The sequence below is a fragment of the Fusarium sambucinum genome, chromosome I (genome assembly GCF_050947815.1).
Source record: "Fusarium sambucinum isolate potato_lamoka chromosome I, whole genome shotgun sequence".
Classification (NCBI taxonomy): Eukaryota; Fungi; Ascomycota; class Sordariomycetes; order Hypocreales; family Nectriaceae; genus Fusarium; species Fusarium sambucinum.
Genome location: NC_139294.1, coordinates 3,691,861 through 3,706,674, shown reverse-complemented (window position 1 = coordinate 3,706,674; position 14,814 = coordinate 3,691,861). Strand labels below are relative to the sequence as shown.

Genomic DNA, 14,814 nt, shown 5'->3' with positions numbered 1-14,814 from the left:
ATGGCTACTACAGCTTGCCATCTCGACATGTTGCATATAAAGTACCAAGAATATATCTGCCTTCACTTTGTACACTGAAGACTATAATCATTGTTTCCTCTACACTCTGCCACATACGACCAAAGCTCGTAGAGAATACGGGGTCCCGTCCGCTCCCCCATCGTCAAGCTGCGAAGCGCTGGATTAGTAGTTGGGTCGGTGACGACCAGCGAATCCCCAGTGTTGTATGTTTTATTTTTGCTATTGCTATATGCCCTTTAGTCATGGCTGGCGGGAAAAGGTCATGCGTGACAGCTTATGGTTGCTTGACTGTACTGTCATATGACTATGAGGAGAGGAACATCTAATCTATTGATATGCGAAATCTAAATGTTGCAACGAATGGCTGGAATGGTCGCTTACTGGGTATCATAAGAGACCTGATATCTAAACGCTAATAGTCAATGTGTATAATTTCAATATCATCATTATCCATTCCCTCATGTGTATCATTATTCCTGGACTGGTCTCTCTTCAACATTGGCGATAGCGCTCTGTAAAGCACTCGTCAAGTCCACATGGAATAGAGGCTTGTTCTGACCGTGAACGACAGCACCTCTCCGTCTCTGCTTCTCCAACTCGCCGGGTGACATGGACCCATAGGATCGTACAGAAGGCATCCCCCCTACCAGAGGTTCTTCTTCTGTGATATCGGAATCTCGGGGTGCAATGCTGTGAGAGTTCGTCTCTTCAGCTAGCGCTGAGTCTCTGTCCCCAATCTCTGCCACGCTAAAGATAGACTTCCATCTGCGTTGTAATCCATCTTCACCAGGCCTGCAAGGCACTCCAAACCCTGCTGCTATAAGAGCCCGCTTGGTCCAGCGGTTGTTTATGCAGGCAAAATGCCAGTCGACTCCATCTGGAGAGGCGTATGAATCAAGTTGGTTCCGTATATCAATCAGTCGTTGTATCGAGGTGATATCGACGTTATTTACAGAACTGAAATCCATGACCACTGCTTTCAACATGGGAAGGGCCGAGTCCGCGTCAACATGCACAGGCCGTTTTGCCGATTTTCTAGGTCCTGGATTGTTCCATGGCCTATCTCCTGGTCGTTCAAACGCTTCGGGACTGCTGCGCTGAGTATTGGACTGGATGAAATCGGCAAGATAGTCCAGTGAAGAATTGGCATTTGGGTAATTGAAGCCTTCAGAGAATCTGTAGATAAATATTCCAGGATACGGGTGGCCGACTTCGACTTCAGGGTTCGAGCCATCGTCATGGTCGAGTGGAAGAAACACGTTTCGTGCTGATATGTCCAAATTCTCTGTCGTCCCAAATTTTCCGACGACTTTGCGATGATGGTCCCCAATAACATGATCCCCAATAACCGAGTGAACTTTTACTTTGCCCATGAACCGACCGTGGGCCTTAAGAATTCGATACAGGAATACAACACCTGAGAACAGAACTGTGGCATACAGTCCAGCCTCGATGTGCGCAAAGATGCTGACGACTACTCCGGTGAAGAAGACGAAGACTTCAATCGGCGAGACTCTCCAGAATTGATAAATCGTGTTTGGGGGCGTGATAAGGTCTCCAACAGCGTGGATTATAACAGCTGCAAGAGCAGCACTCGGTATGTAAAAGAAGACGACCGTTAATAAGTATGTTGCAAGGAGGACGACAAGTCCAGTAATTATACCAGCAGCTGGCGTTCGCACGCCAGCTTTCGACTGAATAGCCGTGCGACTGAAAGATCCCGTAGATGGGAATGCTCCAAGAAAAGGCCCGATGAGATTGGCCATTCCAATAGCAACCATTTCCTGCGAAGGGTCAATTGTGTAGTTGTTGACTCGTCCGAATGACTTGGAAATGGCGATGTGCTCGACGAGTAAGACAATGACGGTTGCTGGTAAGTAAGGACTGAAACCTGAGATAAGATCTGATGTTATTTTGGGCACTCCGATGTTCTGAAAGCCTTTGGTATTGTCAGTTCGTTGTCAAACTAGTAGTATATCGTAATGGTTTACCTTTTGGTACAGCTCCTAGAATTTTGAAGAGGGGATCATCTCGCCTGTGCTTATTTAGAGCCCAGCTGATAGTTGTGTACATTATTATAACGAACACTGTTCTCATTGTGTTGGTGAAGAACAGAAATCTCTTGTGCTTGGGATATCGCTCCGCAGCGACGGTGAAACCCTGGCGAAAGAGGTACAGAATGGTCAGAGCAGACAACCCGACGATGGCATCATAGTTTGCCTCTCCCAGATGCTGGATAGTATTTCTGAAGACTTTGTATGGTGAGTCCCGAGTCGAGAAGCCTGACAGACCAAGTAGCGCCGGTAGTTGGCCAACGCAAATTGTGATAGCAGAGCCAGTCATGAAGGCCGAGAGCGAGGTAATGGAGATGAGATCCACGATCCATCCGCACCTAAGAAGCCCAATAAAAAGAACTACAAATCCAGCAGAAATAGACAAGGCCGAAGCAATTACATGAGCTGGTATTTCTTGCCCAGAGTTCTGAATGTCATGAACAACGTTGCCCACGACGGTGGAAAGGACGGCAACGGGACCAATCGAGATGTCCTTGGATGTTCCGAATATCCAGTAGATCAAAGCCCCTATGAAGGACGAGTAGAGACCAAACTGAGGTTCCAGGTTGGCGAGCATGGCATAAGCCATTCCTTGTGGAACCACGACTGCACCGATAGTAATACCAGCAACCAGGTCACCTGCAAACCATTGCAGATTGTAGTGACTTATCCAATTCGAGAAGGGGAATAGTGAAGCTCCGTATGTGATGAGATCCTCTCTTGATGGGATTTGTTCTTTAACCCATTCCGCCGACGTGGGCTCGGACTCATAAAAGAAACCGCCATTCTGTGATGAGAGAACTGAATGATCACTCATTTGGGCGCGTTGGTCTCGCTTTTGACCCTCGAGTTTGATGCCTAGGAGCTTGGCTAGGCCATGACCCAGACTATTTTGGCCTGTCATTATAGGTCTTGACGTGTCTGTTTCCGTTGGTGAATGCGCCAGTAACCGGGAACCTCGAACGGATTCTACTGGGTTGAAATCGTCAGGTCATGTATTACCCGCGTGTTTCAACATAGAAGTTGGTGTTCAGCTTATTTGGTGTTGTAGCTGTAAGCTGGGCTGGCTAATAGTGCAGAAGTGGTGTCTAATTATATGGTCTGGGATTTTAGGTCGGATGGATGACGAATACCGTGGGGTTGAAGACGACATTAGATGATGGAGGATGCAATTGTAAGAAGCTGAGAAGTAGATATTATTTATTCATGATGTCTAGTAGAGAAATCTGGGGAATTATTAACAAGTAATCAGGACTGTCGGCAATCGGGGATCATGTATAAATGATAGGCTACAGACGGTCAGGCCGGAACGCCGTAAGCTTCTCTTGATGGGATTCTCCATCTTTTTCATCCCATGGAACAAAAGTTGCGCAGCCTTGACCAGCTTTTGAGTGCCCAGAATGATATAAAAATGGGTGCGTTGTGTTTAGCATGACCGATGTCGCAATCGCCACTTTACCTATCACGGTAGTAGTGTAACGGCCTTAGTAAACCACATGGTCTAACATTAAACAATCCTTGATACACTAAAGAGCCACGAGGATCGAGATGGAAGCAGATAAGCGATGGGTGACCATTTGAAGGGTATTTTATATAAAGAATCAATGAGATTATCTTGGTCCCATGGTCTTGACAAATTGAGAGATGCTGACAGTTCCTTGAGTATTAACGTATTCACATTACTCTACTTAGGTAAGCTCATGATCTGTATCAACCAAAGGCCTAGGTTGTATGTGCCTATGATGAATTATCTGATTCTAGAGATACAACTACCTTGCTTCTCTATGATAGGTAGTAGTATGTCTTATTATTTATTATTCTTGTTCTTACGGACATAAAGAAAAGATCTCGCTAAAACGCACGTAAAGTCGGCGGATCGGCCCAGCCAACCCCGATCTCAAAATAGCACACAGCCAACCTCTCAAATTACGTGCATTCCATTCCTCCATGGATAAAGAAGAATAGCAGCAACGTTAAAAAGCATGGAAATGGAGACATATGACGAAACACCAAGAGATAGTATATCGGAAACCGTTGTAACTTGAGCCATTATAATTGATATCATCACTATTACTGATTAAAACGATTGACACAAGTTTAATTGAAAACGCGAAACAAACACGATTCATCAAATTATCCAGCCAGCGACATCCCTTCTCTCTACCTTCCTCCCTTTCCAAGCCTTTTAATCAACCTCCAGCCTCCCCACTAATGGAAAACCAAATTACATCTTGATCGCTTTTTCAACGGCATCAGCCCTAGTAATACTAAGGCTATATTCTACAACCTCGCCAATTAGTCTCTTTGAATCTTTTGTATAATACAGATACTTCCCTCCCTCCCTCCGTCTCCTTGTGCTTCTTTTGCCAGTTCAGCGATAACCTCAAAAACCACCACAGCCATGTCGGAGCCATCATCAAACTCCAACCTCAATGCCAGCTTCAAAGCGTCAACGCCCTCGCTTCCTGCCCCTGTAACGACAACACAACTCCAACCCCCGCCATCGCCGCGCACTCATCGCGCCCTTCGCCGTCTTCAATCCGCACACACTCTAGGCGCTCGCGCCCGCGAACAGGCCACGCCCTCCCTCATTTCTCAGCAGCGACAGCGCGATGACCAGCGCACAACCAACTCCAATTCCAATGGCCCTACCTCGCCTACAAAGCCCTCGCCAGCGCCGCCTCCTCTTTCGAATCAAAACGTTCATCGCTCACCCCAGCGAGGTCGTGCCAACAGCGATGCTACTCCACCCCTCGTCCACCAGATGAACGTCGTTACAGCCAGCAAACGTGCTGGGAGTAAGAAGCCCGTCTTTTCGCATGGCCATTTGCCGTTACATCAGATTATACGCGAGGGACCAACTGATGGTGATTTCTTGGGTGCTTTGGAGAGTGCGCGCTGGAAGGTTATTGACGAAGGTGTCAAGAGTGCTGAAGATGGCATGGTAAGACCAGTCGCTCCCAATTGGTACTTCAAACTAACATGATGTAGTCGACTTTGAGAATATACGTCTGGCTTGTCCTCCTCGATGCCCCTATCCTATCAACCGACGATTATCTCGCCCTCATCCATCGAGGCGCTTCTCCAGCCTACTCCAAGATCCGCAACGACACATTTCGCACCCTTACAACCGATCCTCTCTTCCGGCGCCGTGTTAGCGAGGCCAGTCTTATTCGACTCCTCAACGCAATCGCATGGAAGCTCCACGACACCCGAGAGGAAACTCGCCAGAGCCGTCCTACCAGTAGCCGCGCTTCACTTCCAGGTGGTAGCAGCATCTCGGGTCGTTCTCACTCAAACGCAAGCACATCCTCTCCTACAGCCCGTAACCGAGCTCGTGCCTTGACGCTCACGACTGAAGGTTCTGAATCTGGCGCTGGCGCTACGAGATTGGAGCCCGGTACGTACGTCCAGGGCATGAATGTGTTGGCAGCTCCTTTTCTCTACGCAGCTCGCAGTGAGGCAGAAGCTTTTGTGGCTTTCCATTCATTGTTAACGCGCGAGTGTCCCGGCTATATCCGTGGTGCTATGGATGGCGTCCATCGAGGTCTCGCTCTGGTAGATAAAGTACTTGCCATTGTAGACCCTAAGCTGAGCATGTATCTCACCGCAAAGGGGCTGTCAGCCGAGATCTATGCTTTCCCCTCTGTCCTGACGTTATGCGCCTGTACACCACCTCTTCCAGAAGTTTTGCGATTATGGGATTTTTTGTTCGCCTATGGGCCGCATCTCAACATTGTCTGCATCGTGGCACAGCTCACGATTATGCGATCGCAGATTTTGCAATCTCCCAGGTAAGAACTACGCGCGATTCTTGGATTCCAACGATCACTAACATATGCCAGCCCGAACAAAGTCTTGAGATCGTTTCCTCAACTTAATGCGGATCTCGTCAAATCTGTCACTATTGGTATTATCAAGAAGATTCCAGATGATGTTTATGCCGAGATCGTGTCTCACGCTCTCTAATCCAGGCTAGCTTTATCGTACTTCTGGGCCACAGATGAAGCTGTGAGTCCTAGGATGGTAGAGATTCGAGGCGCATGTGCAGGGGTCTTGTCAATTGCGACCTCATCTGACGTGCATACCACCTCGCGAATCGGAACTTTATCTCAAGCTGATTTCCTTGCACAGCAGCTCTAAAAACATTAAGGGTTCTGCGACAGAAGGGGATCTTATTGAATATCGCCACTGCGCCGTCCATTTGCCACAGACGACAGGCTTTTTTCTTTTCTTCTTTTTGTTTATCGTTAATGATCAAATGCGTTATGATTGGGAGGAACACGAATAATGAAAAGATTCATAACGGGTAACAGGGCCGTTGTAAAAGCAAAGATGCTCCAGATGAATTAATGAATGAATATACGACTGCTTGGTTTATCTATTATCTATTTACATGTGAATCGAATTGAAGCGAAAGCGTGGTTCTGGTCTGCTGCCCATTGTACGCCTGTCATGTTTTAGGCTTCAACACTCTATTAATCAAACACAACGCCGGCTTACATGCTTATACTTATTCGTCTGACAACATAAGACTTCTATCCCCCCCAAAAGGGAAGTTGAAACGCAACTTTTGTTTACCATCACTCACGTTATGATCGTTAATCGTGGATGCTCGTCAACATGCGTGTGCAATATGGCGGATGGACGTGCTGTTCTGGCTCTCCCAGTTTGCATCACCTCTTAGAGAGAAATGTCAAGATCGCTTGTGTGCAATACACAACAATTACTGGATCGAAGTATTGCCACGTGGGCGGCGCTGCAATCAGTTCTGGTGACCATGTTTTGAGACTTTGAGCACGGGGTTCATACGTCGAGCCAAAGTTGGCCAAATACGGCAGAACCAATCAACTGTGCGATGCCTTCAGATGTTTTGAAAAGACTCAACTGAGATGTGATTCTTTTAACAAACGCCGTTCCATGCTTCAGCCCTTTAGTAGGAAGGGCAGCCACCCTCAGCTCGGTGGAAAGCGTTGGCAAAGAAGGCTTGCATGGCCGTGTAGTGGAACAAGATACCTCCAAGAACGGCAGCATGCCACAGGTTGTGGCTTCCACCGATGTAGTCAAAGCAACCAGGATACCATCTTTCAGGGATCTTGCTAGCGTAAACAAAGGCACCTGAGAGATAGACGAGCATCGACTTGGAAATGGGCGAGTAGAAATCGTAAACAAAATCGAGTCCATGAGTCCATCCGAGCTGCACCATAGGTAGGAATCCAGTCAAGGCAAGGCCAACGTAAAAGGCGACACGAACCCATGCCATATCGGCACCATTAAACCGAGGATGCCAAGGGAGAATGACGCCACCAATTCCAAGGAACGCCGTCAAGCCCATGTAGATATAACGGCTAAGAGGATCGCAGTAAAAGGCCGTGTATTCGGTCGTCATGATTGAAGCGGCGATCAAAAGAGAAATGCCGGTATAGTCAACACAGGCGAAAATTGAAATAGCATCCACATCCGCGACAGCGTTCATGGTGTGCCAGATTGTCGAGCAGACAAGTGTCAGGCAAGCCATAACGAAAAAGACACCAGCGACGAACACATCGGACTTGCTGCTGAGTGTAAAGTTGGCAGTATTAGGATAAAAGTAGAGCGCAATTGCAAGGACCAACACAAGGCCAAGCGCATGAGACCAAATGTTGAACATTTCGTTGGAAGGGGTGAAGGCTGAACGAATACAGTCGAGTTTGGACTCGGTGAAGCGATAGCCCTTGTGGATGTGGGGATTGTTTCGCCAAGGAGAGGGGAGGTCATCATAAGAAATAAGACGCCCCTCCTTAGCCAAGACGATAGCCTGTTGAATGTGTTCCTCAAGAGAGTAAGCGGCTTGGATGGCGCGCTCAATACTCTCGTTTGCGACCCGACGTCCCTCATCCATAAAGGCCTCGGCGGCATTGGCGGCGTTTGCGAAACCTTGCTCGCGCAGCTTATAGGCGCGGGTCTCAAAGTCGGAAAGCATATTCTCAAGCAAGTCAACGCCCATGTGAGCCTTTTCGTTCAATGACTCGGCGGCTTCCAGGGTCTCTTTGTATCTTGTCTCGAGAGTGTCGACCATGATGTGTAGACGGCGCCGTCCGGCACCAAGGACTTCTTCGGAGGCATGCGAACATCTTGAGCGAACAGCCTGGAGGGTGGAAAAGGTGCGCGATATGCTCGAGTCTTTGCTGAGGTCAACGTAGTTCTCGATAAAGTCGAGGCGGCGCTCGAGCTCCGAAAGGAACAGGTCGACTTTGAGAAGAAGACCCTCTTCGCCATCCATGATATGGCCGACAATGGATCGTCTCCTAGGTATGAAGAAAGAGTGTCGTCGCTTTCGGGGTTCGACGTCGGGTCGAATATCGGAACCAGAGGTGGTCGCTATATTATCACTATCACGAGCCTTGTACGTACAGGCCGTAGTGATGGCGGTGGTAACGTCGGGCATGGCGGCGGCTTAATAACTTTATTGAAAATGCTGTGGTGTATGTGCCGCGACAATTGAGCCAGGTGAGGAACAGTACAGCAAATAGTAAGCTGGCAAGCGTTGTAACGCTGCAACTAGTGGCGACGAGTCAGATTCAATGCATCAAGTGATGCTGTTGATCGGTTGGTCAAGTTGGCTGGATAGTATTCACACGCAGCTTGCACCACGAGCGATGAATGAGGAGTACAATTGGTTGTTATTAAATCAGCGAGAAGTCTCGGGACGAGGGGACAAGTTGGGTGAAGTATGGAAGGAACCCCTGCGGTTAACTGCGACGCGGGGATAGCGATAGCCGAGTTTGGTTGGCGGAAATAGTCTTGTGTCGTTTTTCTCTCTCTTTCTGTTGGATAAGGATCTGCGAATAAGCCGGAAAGCCAAGCCTTGGTATAATGGAGAAATGATATGATTGTTAAGAGGGTTGGAAATTAAAAGGAGTGATATAGTAGAGTAAAGTAGAATTGAAGCAAAGGAGGGAGAGAGGAATGGTTCAAATGAGAGAGGAACGAACAAGGCGCATGACGGTTGAGATGTTGAGGAAGTGACTTGGACCATCAAGAAGGGGAAAAAAGGAACTAGATTGATCCCAGCACCTGAAATGACGGTGCCGGGGGCGGCCTTGGCGTCCCTTACTGGGTTACTTTCAACGGACGCCACTTGCAAGACGACTGCATCGTTCATTGGGCAGCGATTTAATAAGGCGAAGACACGATGTACTCTATAACAGAATACATTCCTTTTTCTTGATCAAAGTGTATAGTTACGGATTGGTGTGTGGACTGATAGAAGTGAGTTCAGTTCGATATTAAGAATAATACCAGATTCTATCAATTCAACTCCTCCCTGACAAAACATGAACCAAAAGATACAACTTCATGACTTTCGCAAGATAGCTCGGTAACAAGTTACAGCTCGCCACGGCCCGCTTGGCGACTTTGAAGATGACGACTCGGGCCAATAAGGCATCAATCTTCAAAACGCCGCCGATGCACCCACGGACACTTGCAGCCAAGAAGTCTGTTCTGGTTGGTTCCTGTTCCTGAACTAGAAGGTACAAGAACTCGACTTAAAGATGATGCGGATGATAGCAATATAGATCATGGGAGATGCAGTATCAGCTGACGTTTGATATAGACGTCTTTCTGGTTTCACACTCATCTCCAAGCTGAGTTAGATATATCCTCTAGACTTGTCCGCAATATCTATCCGATGATCCCGGAGCAGAAAGGGGCCGAAGCGGGCTCATGCTTATTACATTTTGGATAATATGGGGTTTATACTGGAGCCAATGCATCTGTCGTTGTTGTCAACATCAACAGCATTGTTACACATACATCTACTGTCATATATGACTATAAGGCTGAAGTTACCAAAGTCTTCGACACCTGCCAATTTGAAGGAGTGGACTGACAGGCGTGATGTCACCGCCTAGTGGGTAGCAGAAAAGTTGGCTTCCTAAGTCTTAGGATAAAAATAAGTAGTCTAAAAACCATAGTCTAAGGAGCATAAGGTGACCTACTAATTTCGACTCTTATGCTTTCAGCGGTCAATCTTTCTGATACCCTGAGGACCGCCTTGTTTACCCGGCAGACTAACAGACGCAGGGACTATATCTGATCTTTGCGCTGATCTCAGGCGGTATACAGAGAAAGTAAGAATGGATGTCTCTGCATGTGCCCTTGAAGAGTCAAAGTGGAACGCACGAGTTGACGGGTGGAATATATTATCAGAAAGCAGTTATCTGTTGCATAACTGCCAGGCATCTGAATAATGCCTATGAGCATACAAATACCGACGAAATATCCGTGCACACTATTCAAGACTGTTATGGGCCATTAGTTGAGTCTTTCTCTTAAGAACCAGAAACTATTAATTACTCAGAACTGGTGGAGGAAAACGACAGCGTGATAGACTTATAACTCTCCCTAGGTAACTATAAGCACATACCTTAGTATCTATCTAGATAGAATAGAGCTTCCTTAATACAAGGAAAGAGATTGAAGAAATTAGTAAAGTACACTTTTGCATCAGATGAGAAATCAGTTCTATTCCGAGTTTTCATAAGCTATCATTCCAAAGTTCAGACAAATTGCTTGTACTGCAGAGTACACTCAATGTTCTTTGGAGGCTGTAGTGATATATGATTCGGGCCCCACCTTTGTGCTCGTCCAATAATTATCCTTCCTGCACAAACAAGCAAACAGCCTATCCCAACTTAACCTCGTAACCACTTCACATCGATCGCATCTACAACAAAGAACGGTTCGCCAAATACTGCCCGTCGATTTACCGGTACCGCACGCGCACAAAAATATGGCCATCGATAAGATTGTAACGGACCCGAGGCTCTGCGCCGTCCTGCAGATTGCCGACCAGGCACGCGATCAAGCCAGCGCCCTTATTAACCTTGGCGAACAAACATACAGCCAAGGGCCTGCATCGGACAAGGCGCAAGATGAGATATTCAAGCAACAAAGACTCCTTTTCACCACTGTGGCCCATTTGAAAGGATTGCACCGAAATGCCTGCCTTACAGCCCGCGAGACAAAGGCTCAGACTGCCGAGTCGCGTCAGGAAGTCGATCGCTTGCACCTCCAACTTCAGAACCTTTACTACGAGCAACGGCACCTTCAGGGAGAGATCACTGCCTGTGATTCCTACGAGTAAGCCACGACACCCGAACTTGTTGCTACGGCACGGGTCAACCAGAACAGTCCACTGACACATTACAGCCACAAATACCAGCAATTGCCTCTGATTCCCGTGGAAGAGTTCCTAGCACAGCACCCCGAGCATCAAGATGATGACGAGAACACCTTGATGGTGGCGCGCATCGACCACGAACGAGCCGAGCGTGAAGCGCTTGAGCAACAACGGCAGGAGCTCCTCAAGCGAAAGCAGAAACTCATTGCGGATAACAAACGGCGAAAGGATGACTTGGCTAACCTTGACAACGATCTCGAGAAGTTTATTGATGTCAGTATTCTTGATGCTCTATCACGAATTGTGTTGCATTGTTCTAACGTGCTTCCAGGCTGCCAAACCAATCCAGAAACTTTTCGAAAAGGCACCTTGATCGACCCTTTTAACAATTGACAAACACTCAACCACTGCTTTTCCAATATTATGCTGAGTCGAGAACTCGACTCAGCTTGAAAATGGGCATTGAAATTCAGGAGTCGACGCAAATTGACGTCGCGGTAGGATGATACACAGCGGGAGTACGGCGTTTATGTTTACAGACGGGATTGAAGTAAGAAGATGATATTTTTCCTAGATGAATGAGTTCCGGAAGGTCTCCTTGGATACAATATACTAGTTGGAGAGGCACCAACAATCGGGTTGAACCGAGCATCCGTTTTCATTTGGTGCCTGACTCACCACACACACAGCGCTTCTAATAGACCAGTTGACCTTCTTCTGCCCATCAATATTTCCGAGTCTCATGACTATTGATTCTATGATACTACTATGTACAGGCGCAATTATACCTAACGCTTAACTAAACGATGGCGCCCTACCTTTGTCGTATTAGAGCGGGTCTTTACGAAAATGCGAGATCCAATCACTTGTCCCCGTGGGTCAATGATAGCCAACATCATGGGCATCAACTAATACACTCGTCGAATGCCGCAAGATAACCATAAAACTCTTGATTTGGCTTCGACAATCTTAGGGTGGGTTTGGTACATTTGAGAGCGAGTTCCTGACCAGTTATGGTGGCGCGTGTTAATGTTACGGCTTGTTATTGACGATCAAGTCCCTAGTTAGCATAAACACCAAGCAAGCGTTGCAATACGCATCCGAGCACCTCAGAGCTGAGCAAGCCGCGTGAACAATACCTCCAGCCAGTCAGGTTTTACTGCTGTCAACGTTGCTACACAAACCAGAATCAAATTTGAAGCTCCTGACTTGGAGGCCTGTTGCTTGCATCCCCTATTATCTGGGATCGAAAATATCTTGACTGACAACGTCTCGACTAGCACCATTGACGACAGGGTTTGGTCGAGTGTTTGTACACCAGCAGTACCCAAAGCTCTCTCGTGCTCGGTTCGTCGATTTATGATCAAAGCCGGGGAAAATACATCTGTAGCCTATCATGACCAACATTGAACCGCAGGAGAGCAATTGCAGTAACAATCAAATGCTGCATTACTCCTTTTGTGAGGAGGAAGATCATGAGAATCTACACCCCTACCACTGGATTGGTTATACGAGTCATACACCTAGCTGGTCGATGAATTAATTCCATGTCCAAATGTTACAATCTGCCCCCAGCGATAATCAACAAGACTCCTAGAGTCGTTCATTCAGTAAACTTCTGGCCGGGAATTATTATTCGATATCAAGAGTTGATTCACAACTGAGACGGCTGATCACCAAAGATCTTATAATGTTGATCACTCAGCTCTTTGCAGCTTAGGGTGGTTTGAGAGAGGTCATGCAACTCTCAAGATGCTCCAAAGACGAAAGAAGCATTCGCTGCAGCACATCAAATACAAGTCGGTACTAGCTCCGGCAAGAAGCTCCAAGTACCATAAGCTCGTACACTTATATCATGGGCATATTCTCGATCGTGAGTGGTCAGAGCTCAACCTCAGGGACCTTCACTATCAAATTCGAGAGTCTATCTACCGCAACGTACCAGGAATGTCCACTACAAGGACAGTTTTTGAGCTTGTTTATCAAGAAGCCGTCGTTAGCTTGACACTGAGAAACGCCCAGATACTCACCGCTCTGTCTCTCACACTTGAGATACCTTTAGCCATTATGGAATGGTTTCTTCAGAACTTGGGCCTCTAGATAATGTCCGGTTGCCAAGTTGGGCGATGATCAAGCGAACATGTTTCTCAAGTGTCCACCCCTTATACCCCATCATTCGACAAATGGGTGTGGAGCCTGGAGAGATCATTATCTTGTTTCCATGGCCGAATCAGACCGTCTACAACATGGCGCGTGCTATACGGGTTGGCGAACGTATCTTTGAAGATGCCATCTAATTTATGCATTGGGAATCGCCGATGTTTCTATTCCCCACGTCTATCTTTTCTAATCACCCGCAACTAGTTGTTTTCTCGATATCATAGTCCATTTCTGTCTGTGAGACTCGGGTGGATGGCACTTACACATGCAGATGTACGTCACCGGATTGTTTGTTCTCTCGCATATTCTTTGATCGGGCTCATTCTACACCTAATTCCAGTTGACATTGCCGTCGTCTTATTTCACTGTCTTGCCTGGACTGATTGTTTCTCGGTTACTCAAGCTCAAGTCTCTCGTCACCCGTCTTCGTGCCAATATTCGCCTGTCCACGGCGACCTCTCTGGGCATCATCAAACATCATGTCAGTATTCACGCGTCTCGCGCAACGCGCGGGAGGCTTGAGTACGATTGCACTCAGTGCTCTCTGCTGCTGGGTTGTCTCCCGGGACTCGAACCTCGAGCAGAAACAATACAGTCACGAACAGCCCGGTGGTCAAGTTACATATCATTCTCCAGTATCGACGGTAGGCGCAGGCTCCTGGACTTATGTCTTCGCATATTACTGTCTCTTTGTTCACATCCTTGTTTGCATCTTCCCTCTCCGCGCGTGCTGGACAATATGGAAACTCACCCAGTCTATGAAACTAGCGGCGCGTAGTGATTCGTTACTCGATTTGAAGAAGCTTGCCTCACGTCGTGACTCATACGCTTCAGCTTCGAGTTCCGAAACTCTTATATCCAGTCGCATCAGCACTAGTTCCTCTACAGCCAGTGAAGCTGGTGATTGCGATCCCGAATTCTACACGGATGGTGTCCCAGGGGCCAACGACAACGTGGTTCATGTCATTATCATTCCAAACTATAAGGAAGAGGTTGACACGCTGAGAGAAACACTCGACGTCTTGGCATCTCATCCACAAGCTCACTACTCATACGATGTAAGTCCTTTTGGTGTGTGAGCTGGACTTAAGTTTCTAACCTATTTTGAAAGGTATATCTTGGTATGGAACAACGAGAGAACACCGCCGAGTCAAAGGCTCTCGGTCTGATCCAAGAATTTGTAAAAAAGTTCCGATCTATCGATTTTACTCTTCATCCGTCAGATATCCCCGGGGAAGCTGCTGGGAAGGGAAGCAACATCGGATGGGCTGCTCGTAAACTGAGCGAGAAGTACCCAGCAACCATCAGGGGTAATATCATTATTACTGGTATCGATGGTACTTCAGTCCCCTTTCCTGGCTTTTTGCATTCTCATATCTAATGTTTCACTAGCCGACAGTCATCTTTCGTCGA

At 47.3% G+C, this 14,814-nt stretch overlaps 5 protein-coding genes across 5 annotated transcripts; 3 read left to right on the top strand and 2 right to left on the bottom strand.

The window, feature by feature from the left end:
• Nucleotides 1-491: 491 nt before the first annotated feature.
• FSST1_003923 (sulfate transporter family-domain-containing protein) lies at nucleotides 492-2,979 on the bottom strand (the record flags this gene model as incomplete). The annotated part of the gene is made up of 2 exons (XM_083230048.1): nucleotides 492-1,960; nucleotides 2,013-2,979. The coding sequence occupies 2 exons, from the start codon at nucleotides 2,977-2,979 to the stop codon at nucleotides 492-494; spliced, it is 2,436 nt and encodes an 811-aa protein (XP_083087353.1).
• Nucleotides 2,980-4,476: 1,497 nt separating this feature from the next.
• Nucleotides 4,477-6,044, top strand: FSST1_003922 (rab-GTPase-TBC domain-containing protein; the record flags this gene model as incomplete). Its single annotated transcript, XM_083230047.1, has 3 exons — nucleotides 4,477-5,019; nucleotides 5,067-5,869; nucleotides 5,921-6,044. The coding sequence occupies 3 exons, from the start codon at nucleotides 4,477-4,479 to the stop codon at nucleotides 6,042-6,044; spliced, it is 1,470 nt and encodes a 489-aa protein (XP_083087352.1).
• Nucleotides 6,045-7,008: 964 nt separating this feature from the next.
• FSST1_003921 (hemolysin-III related-domain-containing protein) lies at nucleotides 7,009-8,502 on the bottom strand (the record flags this gene model as incomplete). The annotated part of the gene is made up of 1 exon (XM_083230046.1): nucleotides 7,009-8,502. The coding sequence occupies one exon, from the start codon at nucleotides 8,500-8,502 to the stop codon at nucleotides 7,009-7,011; it is 1,494 nt and encodes a 497-aa protein (XP_083087351.1).
• A 2,349-nt stretch (nucleotides 8,503-10,851) lies between these two features.
• On the top strand, nucleotides 10,852-11,614 carry FSST1_003920 (Fms-interacting protein-domain-containing protein; the record flags this gene model as incomplete). The annotated part of the gene is made up of 3 exons (XM_083230044.1): nucleotides 10,852-11,201; nucleotides 11,271-11,514; nucleotides 11,573-11,614. The coding sequence occupies 3 exons, from the start codon at nucleotides 10,852-10,854 to the stop codon at nucleotides 11,612-11,614; spliced, it is 636 nt and encodes a 211-aa protein (XP_083087350.1).
• Nucleotides 11,615-13,880: 2,266 nt separating this feature from the next.
• FSST1_003919 (uncharacterized protein) lies at nucleotides 13,881-14,782 on the top strand (the record flags this gene model as incomplete). Its single annotated transcript, XM_083230043.1, has 2 exons — nucleotides 13,881-14,459; nucleotides 14,513-14,782. The coding sequence occupies 2 exons, from the start codon at nucleotides 13,881-13,883 to the stop codon at nucleotides 14,780-14,782; spliced, it is 849 nt and encodes a 282-aa protein (XP_083087349.1).
• Between the last annotated feature and the right edge of the window lie 32 nt (nucleotides 14,783-14,814).